This window comes from Sturnira hondurensis, unplaced genomic scaffold, assembly GCF_014824575.4.
Source record: "Sturnira hondurensis isolate 20B ecotype Veracruz unplaced genomic scaffold, ASM1482457v3 Scaffold0018493, whole genome shotgun sequence".
Lineage (NCBI taxonomy): Eukaryota > Metazoa > Chordata > Mammalia > Chiroptera > Phyllostomidae > Sturnira > Sturnira hondurensis.
The window spans coordinates 1,880,795-1,895,785 of record NW_028091124.1 but is presented as its reverse complement, the minus strand read 5'-3'; the positions used below and the strand labels follow the sequence as shown (position 1 = coordinate 1,895,785).

The 14,991-nt window shown below is 57.2% G+C and overlaps 1 protein-coding gene across 13 annotated transcripts in view; it reads left to right on the top strand.

Moving 5' to 3' along the window:
• LRRFIP1 (LRR binding FLII interacting protein 1) overlaps window positions 1-14,991 on the top strand; it is a 106,232-nt gene that overhangs the window by 86,160 nt on the left and 5,081 nt on the right. For 3 of the 13 annotated variants that reach the window (XM_037069259.1, XM_037069260.1, XM_037069261.1), the window contains 7 exons: window positions 528-698; window positions 1,861-1,953; window positions 2,928-3,020; window positions 4,036-4,128; window positions 5,353-5,494; window positions 7,724-9,275; window positions 9,306-10,718. In XM_037069259.1, coding sequence (XP_036925154.1) covers window positions 528-698; window positions 1,861-1,953; window positions 2,928-3,020; window positions 4,036-4,128; window positions 5,353-5,494; window positions 7,724-9,275; window positions 9,306-9,369 — 2,208 coding nt within the window. In that variant the 3' untranslated portion in view covers window positions 9,370-10,718. Of the gene's footprint in view, window positions 1-527; window positions 699-1,860; window positions 1,954-2,927; window positions 3,021-4,035; window positions 4,129-5,352; window positions 5,495-7,723; window positions 10,721-14,554; window positions 14,605-14,991 lie in introns of those variants that run through there. The other 10 variants (XM_037069258.1, XM_037069257.1, XM_037069256.1 and 7 more) reach the window with 8 other exon arrangements.

Sequence of the window (14,991 nt, the reverse complement as noted above, 5' to 3'; positions counted from 1 at the left end):
TTTACTCGAAGAAATAAAGTCTAAATTTAGGGCTGAGTTTTTTGTTTTTAAGAATACTGAACTAGCTCTGGCTGGTGTGGCTCAGTGGATGGGGCACCGGCCTGTGAACCAAAAGTCGCTGGTTCGAGTCCCAGTCAGGGCACGTGCCTGGGCTGTAAGCCAGGTCCCCAGTTGGGGGCGTGAAAGAGGCAGCAGATCAATGTTTCTCTCCCCCTTTCTCCCTCCCTTCCCCTCTCTCGGAAGATAAATAAGTAAATAAAATCTTTACCAAAAAAGACGGCTGCACTCGCCCTGGCCCCGCAGCTCAGTGGGTTAGAGCGTCATCCCAATACACCAAGGTGGCGGTTCAGTCCCCCGTCAGGGCACCTAAGTGCCAACTGATGATGAGGGAGCAACAATGGATGTTTCTCTGTCTCCCTCTCTCTGCTTTCCTCTCTCTCTGTCTCCAATCAGATTTAAAAAAGAATGCAGAACTAATCTTTGTGTTTTCTTACCGTGACTTCACAACTGCGGCCTGATTCCCGCAGGACTCCCTGGCCGAGGTCGAGGAGAAGTATAAGAAGGCCATGGTTTCCAACGCCCAGCTGGACAACGAGAAGACGAACTACATGTACCAGGTGGACACCCTGAAGGACACTCTGCTGGGGCTGGAGGAGCAGCTGGCCGAGTCTCGGCGGCAGTACGAGGAAAAAAGCCAAGTGAGTTTCGCTGTGGTGAAGAACGGTAGAAAGTACATACGAACGTGGAGAGACGGGGCATGTGTGTGTGCTTTCCAGGTCCCATGAACTTACCGCTTTTTAAAAAGAATAGTTCTTTTAGTTTTCAGTGCGTGTGTGCGTTTAACAATGCACGTGTCCAGGAAGCCCAGGGCCCGGAGAAGCACGCTGTGCTCTTTGCCGAGGGACTTCCAGTACTGCTAGGCGCGTTTTCGTGGTAGACTAGAGGTGTCGGCACTGGGAGAACATTTGTGTGGGGCGTGTGAGGCGAGGGCGGAATGGGGGAAACCTGCCCACCGCAAGGCGGCGTGCTCGGCTGCCTCGGGGTCTTCCTGTGCGTTTCCAGGTTTTTATTTTCTCATCCCTTAACGCCATAGACAACAGCCAGCTGCAGGTGTCAGGGATTTTAAGGAAATTGTATGGGTTTATTTTCTGCTGACTGGGAAATGCCCACTTACTGCATTGAAGAACTAAGGCTTTCCCTGCAGCCCAGAGAAGGGTGGCGTCTTTGACCCTCTGAAATAGCCCGGCTCCGGCCGGGGAGATGGCCCTGGGCTGCTGGCAGTCAGCTCGGCACCAGACCGCGACGGGGGACGGCACTGCTGGGCGGGGCTGAGTGGGGGGCCAGAGAGCCGCATTGCCAGGTCTCGGGGGCAAGTCGCCCAGAGGAGAGGGTCCGATGCTGCCCCCATCTTTGCGGTTTCGTCCTGGAGGACAGTGTTGGCCCAGCCGCTGTTAACAAGACAGGCTGGCTGGAGTAGACACACTTAGCCCCCTTGTCCCGAAGAGTATTCCTTCTCGTGTTTCCAAATTGGGGATGTCTGTAGCCTAAGTCCTTCGCAAAGCTGCCCCTTCGCTCAGGCCATCAGCACAGCAGACACCCTGACAGGGGCCTCCCTGGGGCGTCACCCACCGGAGAGGAGCCGGACACTGCCCCAGGCTCCCGCAGCTCCCCTGACTGTGTGGTGGACCACAGGGCGTCTTCTAGAAAGTCCAGAGAAACGGGGTCATGGCGTCACGAGGGCCTGGGACGCCATGCTGGCGTGGTCGCAGGTCATTTGTTCCAAGGCAGAGGGGAGGTGCGGAAATGTGACCGTGAACCTGAGTGACGCACCTCAGCACCCTGCTCTGCGCCTCCTCACAGGAGTTCGAGCGGGAGAAACACGCCCACGGGCTGCTGCGCTTTCAGCTGGCAGAGATGAAGGCCGCCCTGCAGCAGAGAGAGGAACTGCTCCAGGTGGGTGGCTGGTCCCGCAGCTCCGTGTGTGTGCGTGTGTGTGCGTGTGTGTGTGTGTGTGTGTGTGTGTGAGACTTAGGAGCATTTGGCTGGCTCGTTACTAGAGTCACATGTTCTCTGGAAAATTGGGGGCCTAGGCTATTTCTCCGTGTGACCTTCCATGGCAAAAGGGACCTTGTGATGGGAGATTGTCCTGGGTTTTCTGGGTGGGTCCCGCTTGCCACAGGGTCCTTATGGAAGGGAGATGGAAAGTCACAGGCAGGAGAAGGGATGTGACAATGGAAGCAGATGTCAGAGGGGCCGGAGGAGGGGCTGTGAGCCAGGGAATCGGGCGCCTCTAGAAACTACCAGAACGTGCTCTGCTGGGCCCCTGGGAAAGCCCCCCGGCCGGCCCACTGGGGGCCCCTGAGCTCCAGCCCCGGGGGAACACAGCGGCAGTGTCCGGGGCCACCGACCTCTTGCTGCTTTGTTTCCGTGGTAACAGGAAACGTACGGGGTTGTTTTTACCTTTTTAATTCTTTTAATCCTCACCCAAGGATATACTTATTGATTTTAGGGTGTCAGGAGAGAGGGAGAGAGAAACATCGATCAGTTGCTTCCCCCACAGGCCCCACCAGGGACTGGGGACCAGGGACCAAACCCGCCGCAACCCTTTGGTGGACAGGATGGTGCTCCAACCGCCTGAGCCACCCAGCCAGGGCTCGGGGGTTTTAACCTTTTTAACTTGATCTGAACTTGAGTGCCTCTCAGTAAGCATTTCACCCGGTGGGGTTCCTCCTGGCTTTCTGGGGGGGGAGCAGGAGCGGGGAAAAGGCCGCCTCAAGGATGAGCTCTGGAGCGTGAGAGGAGGTGCTGCCGCCTCCCCAGGCCTGCCGGCTGGAGGGCACCTCTCGGCCGGCCTGCATGGTCAGCACCGGGACTCCTTCCTGCCTAACCCTTTCTCTGCTCTCTTTCCACCTGTCCCTGTTCTTCAGGAAATCCAGCAGCTGCAGCAGAAACAGGCGAGCTATGTCAGGGAGATCTCTGACCTTCAGGAAACAATAGAGTGGAAGGACAAAAAGATAGGGGTAGGACTCGAGAGTCTCTGGGAGTCTGTTCAGATGGGCCGCCGGCGTAGCCGGCGTGTCGCTTGCAGAGGCCCTGGTTTGCTTGGAGGAGTGTGCATGCAGCCCGCACCTGACGCAAACTCAACCGTGCAGGCTTCCCAAAGGGACGGCGATTCTGGTTGGGGAGCTGGTGTCCAGCGTGGAGAGCCTCATTAGGTCAGCGTGAGCCAGGCTCTCCGATGCCCTGTGAGCTGCCTGGGGCTCACGGAGACCCTCCCCGCAACAGGGGAGGCCCTCGGGCAGCTCTGATGTGTGGGTTTCCCTGCCCATCCTGCCTGGGCCTTTTCTCAAGGGGTTCCAGGAAGCTATGAGGCCGCAAGGGCTGTGCTCCATGTCACCCCAGCTTGCAGTCCCCCCAGAGGGTCCTCAGACCCCGTCCCTGCCTGTAGGGTGAGGAGGAGGAAAAAGGGAGCCCTCACAGTCACGGCTATGCTTCCTGACACCGGCTTCCGAATCACTGTGACGCTGCCCTTGTCCTCTCTCCCGTGTGCTCTCCCACTCGCGCAGGGCTGTGCATGCACATGCGTGTTTGCTGTAGGCCCCTTCCTGTTCACCTGCACCAGCCGCCTCCGGGAAGGCGCGTAGGAAAGCAGCCCAGATTGCCGAAACGGTCGTCACCAGGGCTCCTCGGCATTGCTTCCTGCTCTGTACTTACCCCACACTCAGATGGGGGCAGGGGGCGTGGCCCCGTCACTTGCTAACACGGCTGTGAAGCCCAGGCTGAGCCTGAACATGATGCGGATGAAACCCTCCCAGTGCCTTCGAGGGTTCGTACCCTTTGTTTGGGGAGCACGGCTGCTGCGTTTCTTGGCTAAAGGAGAGTCTGTTGCTTGCATCTTGTTTGTGTCTAAGCGCATGCTGTCTAATGCCCCGTCTGGCGGCGCTTTACCAGTAGACGCCGCCCCCTTAGTCCGCTTCCGAAGTCACCTGCTGACCTGTGCGACTCTTCTCTCTCTTTGCTGTGCTGCACGCTCAGGCCTTAGAGAGGCAGAAGGAGTTCTTTGACTCCATCAGGAGTGAGCGAGACGATCTCAGAGAAGAAGTAGGCGTGCTGAAAGAGGAGTTGAAGGTAGGGCCCGCGGACGGCCGAGAGGGAGAGTCCGGCAGCGACAGCGCGGCCTGGGACGCTGGGGCCGCGTGTCTGTGCATGGCCAGTGTTGCTTCCTTTCCTGTCGCCGACTGTGGTTCTGTCGAGAGAGGCAAATCTGGGCTGAAGTGATACCAAGGAGACCTGGAAAGTGAGCTGGGGTTCCATGGGGTCTGCCCGTGACCTTCAGATGTTCACAGGCCCATCGAGCTCGAGAGCAGCTCTGATTTCTGAGAGTTTTTTGACACGTTGCCCCAGTGTTTTCCGGCCTCGTCAGTAAACTCTCCCGGTACCGGACTCGGAGTTAAAGAGTGCGTCTCTTCTGTGACAGGCTCGGCTGCAAGGGCTTCTCCTGCCAAACGAGGTGGGGCGGCTCCTGCCAGGCACGCTGGGAGACCCACGGGACTGTCGGACAGTCACGTTCTGTCTGGGCCGGGTCCGGCCGCTCCAGCAGCTTCAGCTGCTGTCTGGGCACCGAGTAAAGAAACCCAGCGCCCAGCCGAGGGGGTCAGAGCTCTGGGTGGGCTGTGCACCCCGGAGGGGGCGGGGCTGAGGCAGGACATGGCTATGGGCAGATACGTCCTATATAGTCAACAGACGTACCCGTGTGGCTTATTGGCAGGGGTCAAGGCGAGAGTGGCGAAGGAAAAGTCTTAGAGCTGAGGTCCACAGACTTTCCCCCCAGGGCTGACAGTGCAGGTTTGGGGCTCCCTCCCAGCACAAGAGAGGGAGCTGGGATGGTGGAGGGCCAAGAGGGAGCCGGCCATGGTCGGGGGAACCCTGGAGTTATGAGGTGCCGCCGTGAGGGAGCGTGTCCCAGACACCCCAACCCCTTCTCTCCGCCCCACCGGTCAGAACACACAGTCCTTCTTTTCCTCTGTATCTCTTTTCGAAGTGGGGTCACCTCCCGAGATGGGCTCCAGGCCCCCCGTCCTGGCACCTGCAGCCTCAGTCCCAGTCCTGAGGGTGCTCCCAAAAGGGCCTGGTCGCCGGCCCATGAGGACAGAGTGGGGACCAGAGGAGGGACAGTCCTTTGCAGGAAGTGCCCCGGGTGTGTGGGTGTTGGTAGAGCCTCACTCTTCTCGGCACTGCCCAGTTTTCCTCTGCCACACGACAAACAGCTTCCCCTGACATTAGTATTAATAAAAGAGAATTTAACCCAGCGTCACTCGGCGAGTGTTACCACCAGCCTGTTTTTGTCCCCAGAAACATGGGATCATCCTGAATTCGGAGGTGGCTGCCAATGGGGAGACGTCCGACACTCTGACAAGCACTAGACACCAAGGTCCCACCAGGACAACAAGGGAAGAGCCCCCCGCCCTCCAGGCGACGGGGGACGGGCCCCTAGGTAAGTCCCTGTTTTCCTCCAGATCCTGTCACCATCCAGCCAGCACTGCATCACCTCCCATGCACTGTCAGAGTCGAACTCATCCTCACTGGCCATTAACAGCCACACAGCATGCCCCGCGCTCTGTCTCGTCAAGGACTTGCCCCGCCCCACAGCGTGCCCGCCACGAGTGCCGTCTGGCCTGCCTCCCGCAGGGCTCCCCACCGGCACTGCAGGTGCTGAGTGAGACTGTGGATGCCAGAAAATTGCCACCAGGTCGAGTGACAGTCTTGGCAGTGCTGTTTGGTTCCCCCCAGATACGTGCCGAGTGTGGCTTCTTCACGCTGGTCAGAGTAGGGAGGCTGTGAGTTCAGGCAGCTGGCCACGTTTGCAGGCTGATGCATCCTGTTGGCGCTCTGTGGGCACGCGCTGCTTGAGACAACAGGTGGGGGCTGGGACACAGGACGCTGTGGTTGCCCTCCTGCACGGAGCGCTCGAGGGGGACACAGCCCTGGCAACAGGCAAGGGCAGGTCCGGGAGTCAGTGTGGGCGGCGTGTGGAGGCCACGCCAGTGAGTCTGAGTTGCCCGCCCCTCTGGCGATGATGACGTCTCTCTGTAGTCCCGTCTTTGCTTCTGAAAGAGCGTGCACGGGATTCCAGCAGCGGTGGGAATGTCAGAAAGACCCACCAGCCGCTGTCTGTCACCGCGCTTGGCTGGGGGAGGGGCCTCCAGAACCTGCTTGCCGTGCATTCCGACGCAGCCACCGCGTCCGAGGCCTCCCTAGCCACTGGCCGCCAGTGAGCCTCAGCTTTACAAGGAGGCTGCCCACCTTGCTTCCCGTTCTTTATGGAAATGTGGAGACCCCAGGGCTCGCTTCGTAAGCCCCCTCCCTGCAGAGGAGCGCAGCTCTGCCTGTGGCGTGAGTGCTGCCTGCCCTCACACCCGTGATTCAGCGGCCCGGCAGCCGGCATTCACTTGGCTGCTCTGGTGCCAACATGCTTTGTGAGTCTTCGGCGGTGGTCAGACACTTGAAGAACCAGAAATGTCAGTTTTGTAGGTGGCCTCCATGGAGGGGTGTTCGCAGTATTTACTTTTATTTTTTTAATGTTTTTAAAAAGACTTTATTTATTTCTAGACAGAGAGAAAAGGAGGGAGAGAGGGAGAGAAACATCAGTGTATGGTTGCCTCCCACGTGCCCCCTACTGGGGACCTGGCCTGCAACCCAGGCATGTGCCCCAACTGGGAATCGAACTGGAGACCCTTTGCTTCCTAGTCCGGCACTCGATCCTCTGAGCCACACCAGCCAGGGCTGTGTATTAGTTTTTTAAGTTTATGTAACATTGTAATAATATAAAATGTGCATTACATAACATGCACTCACAGACATTTTTAAAGGGCAAAGCAAAATTAACCTCCCTTGCTTTCCCTGCCTTTCCCTCGCCCCCCGGGGAGATCCCTGGGTCGACTCCCAGGTCCTGGGGTGACCGGCCTTTGCCCTGCAGTGAGCAGGGTGCCCCCCACGCTGTGGCTTTGTTAGGTGGAGGAACCCAAACTGCACCTTCATTCCAAAGCAGTGACAGGTCTAGTTGTTCATGATTTGTCACTTGCTGAGTCACTCTCAGTGTCTGCTCAGGTATGAGGTCATCCAGATTCCAGCGTTTGCCTCCTGCTGGGACGCCCTGCTCTGTTTGAGTGGGGCCAGAGCGGAGGTATTCAGGGCACCGGCCGCCTCCTCAGGGGACAGTGTCAGGTGGAGGGGTGGGTCTCTTTCGACCTGGTACAAGTTATTACAAAAGTGTATTCCTTGAGCTTGACCGGGAGGCTGAGTTTCCTGACGTGATTCAGAAGCTACCCCCAGGGCTGTGTGATGTGCAGTTGAGCAGCCGGCAGCGTGCAAGTTGTGCCAACGTGCGTTGGGAAATGAGAACGGGGGCCTCCTTCTGGAGGGTCCGGCTGCCTGGCCCAGTGCTGTGCTGCTGGTATCAGCCCAACTGCACACGGGACGGCACCAGCAGCCGCTGGCCTTGAGGTGGTGGCGGAGGCCTCGGCCAATGGCTCTTTGCTGACGCAGTGGCTGCTTGGTGTCACGGAACTGGCGGAGGCTTCTGGGGACTCTCTGCTGACTCACTGTCTCTCTCCCTCTGGCAGCAGGGCTGGGTGGGAAGGAGAATGTGTGTTTACATTGCAATGTGTGTTTGAAACAGTCATCGCATCATGGGGTCCCTTCCGTTCTCTCAATGGTCTTTTAGGAAAAGCCACTGAAGTGGAGGTGAGAAATGAAACTGTGGACGGTGTGGGGCACAGAGAGATCTTGCAGGGCACTGAGCGGGAACAGCGCCAGGAGGACCCCGTGGAGGACGGTGCGGACACGGAGGTCTTACCTCCCGGTGGCAGTGCCAAGGACCAGAGACCCTCTGACAACAGTGCCCTCTCCCTAGCAACAGTAGCAGATGCTACAAACGAGGACCAGGTTCAGAGCCAAGTTCTAGCAAACATGTCCGTCCTTGAACACACAGAGCAGGGTGGGTCCAGTGAGGTCACAAGCACCCCGGATGCTGGGGCCAGGGCTTCAGAGTGTTTGAGGGAACTAGACGGCGACCTGCTGGGCCCCAAGGCAGAGCAAGGTGGTGGGGGTGTTTTGGATCCCCTAAACCAGAGCAGAGAATCTGCAGAGACACAGGAACGAGAAAAGCAGGATTGCGGAACCAGTTTGGGAGAGGTTCGCCCGGAACCACACCAGGAATCTGCTCCCTTGCAAATCCCCAAGGTTGACCAGGTGAGGGGCTCCCAGAGCTCGGTGCAGGCAGGGCCGACCGGGTCAGGGGGGCCGGAGGGCACAGTGGCCTCCAGGCCTCCTAGGGGTGGTGTGGACACCGTGAGTCAGGATGACAGATGTGAGGCAGATGTCCCCAGAGAGGTGGGTGCCCGTGCAGGGCGTGGTTTAGAGACAGAGCCCACCAACCAGGAGGCAGGAGACCCCGGGGCCGCCCCAGCGCAGAGCACAGCACAGGGGGTGTGCGGAGATGAAGAGGAGACAGAGGGGACAGGGTTCGAGAATGAGAAACCCACCCAGACTGAAGTCCAGACCAGCCCCTCTTTTGCGGTGGCCACGCACCATGAGCAGGAAGCATCAGGCCCCCACACAGCAGATGCCAAGAGCAAACTCCTAGATGCGAAAGAACCCGGCGAGGACAGCAATGACCTGCAGGGAGAGGGACTGGATTCGCCTCAGAAGAAGACAAAGAACAGGAAGAAGAGAAACAAGAAGAAGAAGTCACCGGCGCCGGCAGAGACCAGTGCAGATGCGAGAGAAGAGTTGCGGCCTCAGAGCCCAGGCCTGAGCGAGGTGAAGGAGGAAGAGCAGGCGAGGTTCGCTGATGAGAAACCAGGGACGCGGACGCCAGACGAGGCCCCTGGCAGTCCCAAACGGAACTCGGTGTCAGGGAGCAGTGAGAACCGGGACCTTCCGGAAAGTGCTGACATGGAGGTGGATGGAAAACTTAACCCGGGAGATGGCGACGCGGACGCGGAGACGGGGAGAGCAATCGCTGATGGAGAACCTGCGCTGCCAGAAGGCGACGCCGTTCAGGCCTCGGGCTCCCTAGCGGGTGCGGGAGGGTCAGAGGGAGGAGGAGGAACGAACGGCGAAGACGCCGCCCCATGCAGGCCCCCAGGGGACGAGGGTGTGCCCCCGGGCGCCCTGCTCGGAGGCCAGAGCCCCTCCAGGGACGTCCACGGTGAGAGTCAGGGCATCAGAGAGGCTTCCGGGGGCCTGAGTCCAGAAAGTGACGGCGTGGCCCCCAGAGAGTCGGGGGACTACTGTTCGGACAGCAGAGAAGAGGCGGGGGGCCAGAGTGAGAAGGACAAAAGCAAAGAAGACTGCGCCTTGTCGTAGGTGAGGCAGAGGGGGCCGGGGGGGGGGGGCGCCCGCGACGTGGTCTAGACACACGAGGACAGTCGACCGCCACGTCAGCTAGTACTTTAAGTTATAGGCTGTTACCTGGAGATTTGTATTTCATTGAGGCCAGCACCCAGGTCAGGAGGAGAGACACATTTGCAGTGGTGTGGGCTCTAACTGGGAGCAGGCCGGCTCGTCGGGCAGTGGCACACTGTTCACGGCTTACGCTCACAACCGCGTGGCCCCTTCTGCCTCTGGCTGCCCCGGATTGGGTAATTCTTGACCAAATGTATCGGCCTCTGACTGAAATGGCCAAGTAGCATTCCGAGATTCCCACGTCAGGGGTAGAACCGATATTTAAACTTATTTGCCCCACTCCAATACGTGTGCTTTCTTGTTTGCTTTGGTATGTACGTGATAACCTGTGTGGTGTTTCACTTAAAAAGGAGACCAGCAGCCAGGCAGCCCACAGGTCACTGAGTGAGCCGGTATTTTAGGGGCGACACGCACCGGGAAGCCCTGGGGGCTCACCTCTTACAAAGACCGTTCCCTGCTCCTTGGACCTGAGTTCGTGACACGTGACTTCCCGCCAGGCCAGTCACATACCAAAGTCATTTCACACAAAGACTTTTTAAACATTTTTTTCTGGAAGAGACAAATGTTGCGATTCCATTTCCTAGAGTGTTATAGGGTGGGGAGGATCACTTCTAAAACTTATTTTTTTAACTTAAAATTACTGTCTAATCGTTACTCAGAAGAGCGAGGGAGAGGGGGCTTGTCCCGCCGTGCAAGCCGCCAGGTAAACTGCATCTGGGGGCTGTTCAGGCACTTTGGGAATTTCGGTATAAATATTTGCATTTGTTTTTTTGTCCATTATATTGGAAACTTCTTGTTTTGGTCTTCCTGAACAAAATATAAATTGTCTACATAAAGAAGCATTTAAAAAAATAATTGTAAAGTGAAATTTTAAAATTATTGTAACACAGTAAAAGCACGAGGGAACGAGCGTTGTGAGTGCTATTGGCACTTGTGAGAGTCTGAACTCACGTCGCTGTTACAAGGTGCGCCTGAGCGCAGAAAGGACCGGCGCCTCAGCAGCGCTCGAGGCGCGCGTGGTGTCGCGAGATTGCAATAAAGACATTCCCAAGTGTTGCAAGCCTGTGGTTCCACTCTTTGGGCTGCACGGACTCCGGCCGTGGCTGCTGCTGCCCGTCGCCCAGCCGTGCGGTGGTGCCCCCTCCGAGGGGCCGAGGCCTTGGCAGGGCTCTGGGAGGGGCCACACCTGACCCCCGCTGTCAGTGAGGACTGAGGTTCTCTGCTGGCATCCAGACCGTCCAGGCGGGGCTGGGGCTGGGGCTGGGGCTGGGGCTGGGCCGCCGGGACTGGGTGGGGAGGGGGCCCAAGGAGAGCTTCCTCCACAGTGTCACCTGTGAGCTGAGGGTCTGAGGAGGAGCCCCCGTGGAGAACGGTGTCCATGCCGTGTGCCAGGGCAGGGGGTGCTCTCAAGAGCATGGTGATGTGACAGGTGCACGTGGCCTTCCTGTGTGAGCGTCTCGAGTGGAGGGCAGCGGGGCCGCCAGCCCCTGTCCGCCTGGGCCACAGGAACAGAGGAAACACGGGAGGCTTGGTAGGGAATCCAGTCCCAGGGTGGCGAGGCGTTTCGGGGGTTTGTCTGATGCCTCTGACCTTGGCAAAGCTGCAGTCACGCTGCATTGCACACTGGGAAAGGGCTTAGCCCTGGGGCGACTCACTGGAGGCCAAGGCCCTTACACCACCGTGTGGTGTTGCTCACCAGCACACGCAAGGACAGCATGACACAGCTCACATTCCCGAGCCAGCTAGCACCCTCACTGGGTCACTCACTCGTCCCACGAATAAACGTGTGATCACTTCCTGTGTGGGAGGCCCTGTGCCCACGCAGAGGCAGGTGGGACCCAGCGTCTGGTGGGGGCGGGAAAGCTGAGAATCGGGCATGCGTGCTCCAGAGAGAAAGGGTTCTGAGCATCTGAGCCGCTTCCTGGTCCTCTCACTCCGCACTGTGACCATCAGTCCCTCTGGTCTGAGTGTGACAGGACGTCCTAGCCCAGCAAGTGGCCAATGTTCCTGGTGGGGCCCCTTCAACACTCAACACAGGGTGACCAGGGTCCCTGAGAGTGAGGGAGGCACCGAGGTGGGCCAGGCGTGCAGGGAAGATTTCAATGTCAAGAGAGTCAGAATCAGAGAGGAATCCAAAGTCGCCCATCCAGCACGAACCCTGGGGAATCCGGGCCACAGAGTGTCACTGTGACACAGAGCAGGGGAGAAGAGCAGTCACAGCACGCCCCAAATGCCCCTTCTGCAGGACAGGCCGGGGCCCTATGTTCTGTCAGTAGACTCCTGTCCTCGGAGACAGCGCCTGTCTGTGCAGACAGACCCCTGGGCCCTGCAAACAGGGGCGACAGACGCCCTCTGCAGCACACTGTCGGCATTTTCTCTATAGGAAGCAGGTGCCATCCTGGCCCGGGCAGCTGGCCCGGGCGGCCGGCCCCGGGAACGTGAGGCTGACCATATAGCCAGACGCAGTCCTGCGAGGAGGAAGTGAGAAAGCTGGGCGCTTAGTGGGTTTCTGGAGAGACCTCAGTCTCCCCTGTTACCTTGGCGAACATGGACAGGAGGGGACTGTCCCCTGCCACAGGCAGAGGAGGCCTGCCCCTCCCCACCGCCTGTGCTGCCTGAAACCAGCACAGGGACGAACGCCACGCTCCAGATAGGATGCTGTCGCCTGCCAGCTACACGTCCTGGTGGGGCCTCATTTTGCACCCTGAGAATGGGGTTGGAACCTGCCTTTCGGAGTTGTGGAGAGGGTCAGGTCCAGGCACCGCACTGAAAGAGTGCCCACTTGATGGTGTGGCCGTCACTAGTTGTCGACGTGGCCATGCCCTGGGCGAGCGAGATGGCAATGTGAGGCCACAGGAAAGAGCAGCCTGCGGGCTCGGAGAATTCCAGCGTGACCTCAGCGGCCCCACGGACCGGCCATGGGCCTTAGCTGTTTGTGCCTCGTTCCACAGGCTTCTGAAAAGTGCACTGGAAAAGTTAAACGAATTTGGTATAAAAGTGAGATTTTTAAAAATGTAGCCTTCACCAGTATTGCTAAAACACCTGCATAGCCACCTCACGTTAACTTCTCACTGTTAAAGAAAACCCCAAGTTTGAGACATTGTCACTTTGAGTTCTTTGACGCCTTCTTCCCGAGACTGTACTCACACAGCCTTTAAACGGGTGGCGTGCTTATGAATTGGGTGTTTTAGAGCAACGGTGAGCAGTGAGCACAGGGCAGCGATGGGCTGGTGACACTCTTGTCACGAATTATAGTAAGTTGTGGTCGGAGGGAGTGGTTGGGGAAAATGCAGACAACTGTAACTGAACAACAATAAGATAATTTTTTTAAAAAACAGCAAAAAATAGATAAACAGTAAGTATATTAGTGAGCAGGTGCCAGCCAGCCAGTGAATTAAATATCAGTTGTTACAGCTCTAAAAACGTACTCATTTTCTTCATATCAAATAATTTTGCTTCTTTCTTTTCCCATCATCTTAAAACTATTAAGTTTTAATTTTCTTTAATTCTGATTTAAAATTTATCTTCCTTAAAATTTCCACTTCTCTCTATTTCATTTTCTCTCTATGAGATGAAAGGTTAGATTATGCCTATTTTTATTTATTTTTTCCTAGGGTTATTATTACATTTTAACATTTGTTTTTTTAATCACTATCCATGGTATCTGAAGTCTCCTAATAGAAAAATAATTTAAAAAATTGTCCAAAACCTATGTGAGCTTCCAGACCACTGTCTGACCCACTCAGCGTTACCCTGGTGCCATGGTTTCATATGTAGGGATGGGAAACACACAAGATCAAATAAAAAGTGATATTGAATAAAAGGTCTCTGTTTATTGCTACAAAATTTTTTTCAGTGTTGAGTTGTGGAGAGGGTCAGGGTTTATGGAAGGGAAAGAATGAATCACCCTAACGTTCTGGTCTTGTTTATTTTGTTACTGTGCCTTCCAAAATAACAGCTTGGGGTGTTTGGAAAGAGCCGTTTGAGCAAGCATATAACTTGGATGAGGGTGTGGATACGTGGCTTTTCAAATGGAAACAAGGGCACATTTTATATGAACTGTTTCCGTTTCCCATGGCCGATCAGGAGCTGGGTGGCCTGAGGACGCTGGTCCCTCCGGAGCAGGGCCCTTGGGCAGGAGTGGGAGGGGGTCTGGGCCCAGCTCTGAGGTCTGAGTTCAGATGTGGAAAAGCAGTGGGGAGTCTGGGCAGGTGGGCCAGGCCTCCGGAAAGTCACTTAATTGTGCTGGGCCTTGGGTCTTAGGATGTCATAGTAGTTAGCAGGCTCCCTGGCTGACACAGGGTGACAGCCGTGCCCAACACAGACCCGGGGCCCAGCACACGTGAGCTTCCCTGTCCCCACCCTGGTTCTCCTCGAAGCTGCTGTAGGATTCGGCCCAAACCCCTCCACCCACTTCAGGCCGGGGTCTCCCCCATATACTGAAGGTTGCATTCCTCACCAGCCCTTCAGGGAGAGGTTTAGGGCGATTGCTAGAAGCTTCCGTGGTGCATCCTGATGGGTCTAGGGAGGGGGAGGACAGAAACCTGCTACTGCCTTCTTCCTGAACGAATACAAGTGTTTGACCAGTGGGTGAGCACAGCAAACTCGTGCAGTCAAAACGTGTTGTTCTGATTCGCAAACGGGCGGTCAGAGCTCCGGCCCTGGTGACCCTGGAGAGAGCCGCCGCTGGGGTGCGCACTCGGAGGGCGGGTGCGTGAACACGCGGGTGGCTCTCGGTGTGGGCGCACCTCGCCAGTGACGTGAAGCCGTGAAGCCTGTGAGATTTTGTGTTGCAGTGTGGTTTGGCCCTAGCGCCCCTGCATGCTAACCCCGGGTCGAAGACCGGCCCGTGTGCGTGTGGCCGGACCTGCCCCTGACGAGACAAGCATGTGCTGGGCGGTTGGCCGCCGCGCCCGCCCGCGGCCGAACTCTCCCCCATCCTGTGTGTGGCCTCATTCGCTGTGGTACGTGCATAATACCTGCATCATCACTCCCACTAACCCGAACGCTCATTCTCCGGTTCACCCGTCTGCCGGAAGGTACGGCCGCCGAGAGCCCTAAACCTGTGTCTTTCTCGTTTCTCCAGACATTAGGTTGAAAAAGCTTGTCGACGAACGGGAGTGCTTACAGGAGCAGGTAAGGATCTTTCCGTCACTTCACAAGCCCCCCCCGCCGGGCTCCCGAAACAGCAACGTCCCCCTCTGTCAGGACCCCTAATGCACCATGGCCGAAAGTGACGGTCACGCCTGCCCGGACTCTTGCAATTTTTTTTAATCCATCTGAAGTCACAGGAGGTTTAGAGAGGAGGTCTCCGGGGCCCAAGGCCATCTGCTGAATTGGGCATGTCCCACGCGAATTGCTGCCTAACGTGGATATTTTAACTAGAAGGCTTGGATGATCCGGACAGGCAAGGGCTTGACGGAGCAGGTCCAGACCCTACGTGACAGTCCGCTTCATCGTGTCTCGGTGACCAGCGCCCCCTTCTGGCCGACCAAAGTAGTTTTCCCCGTGGTTTACCTTCCT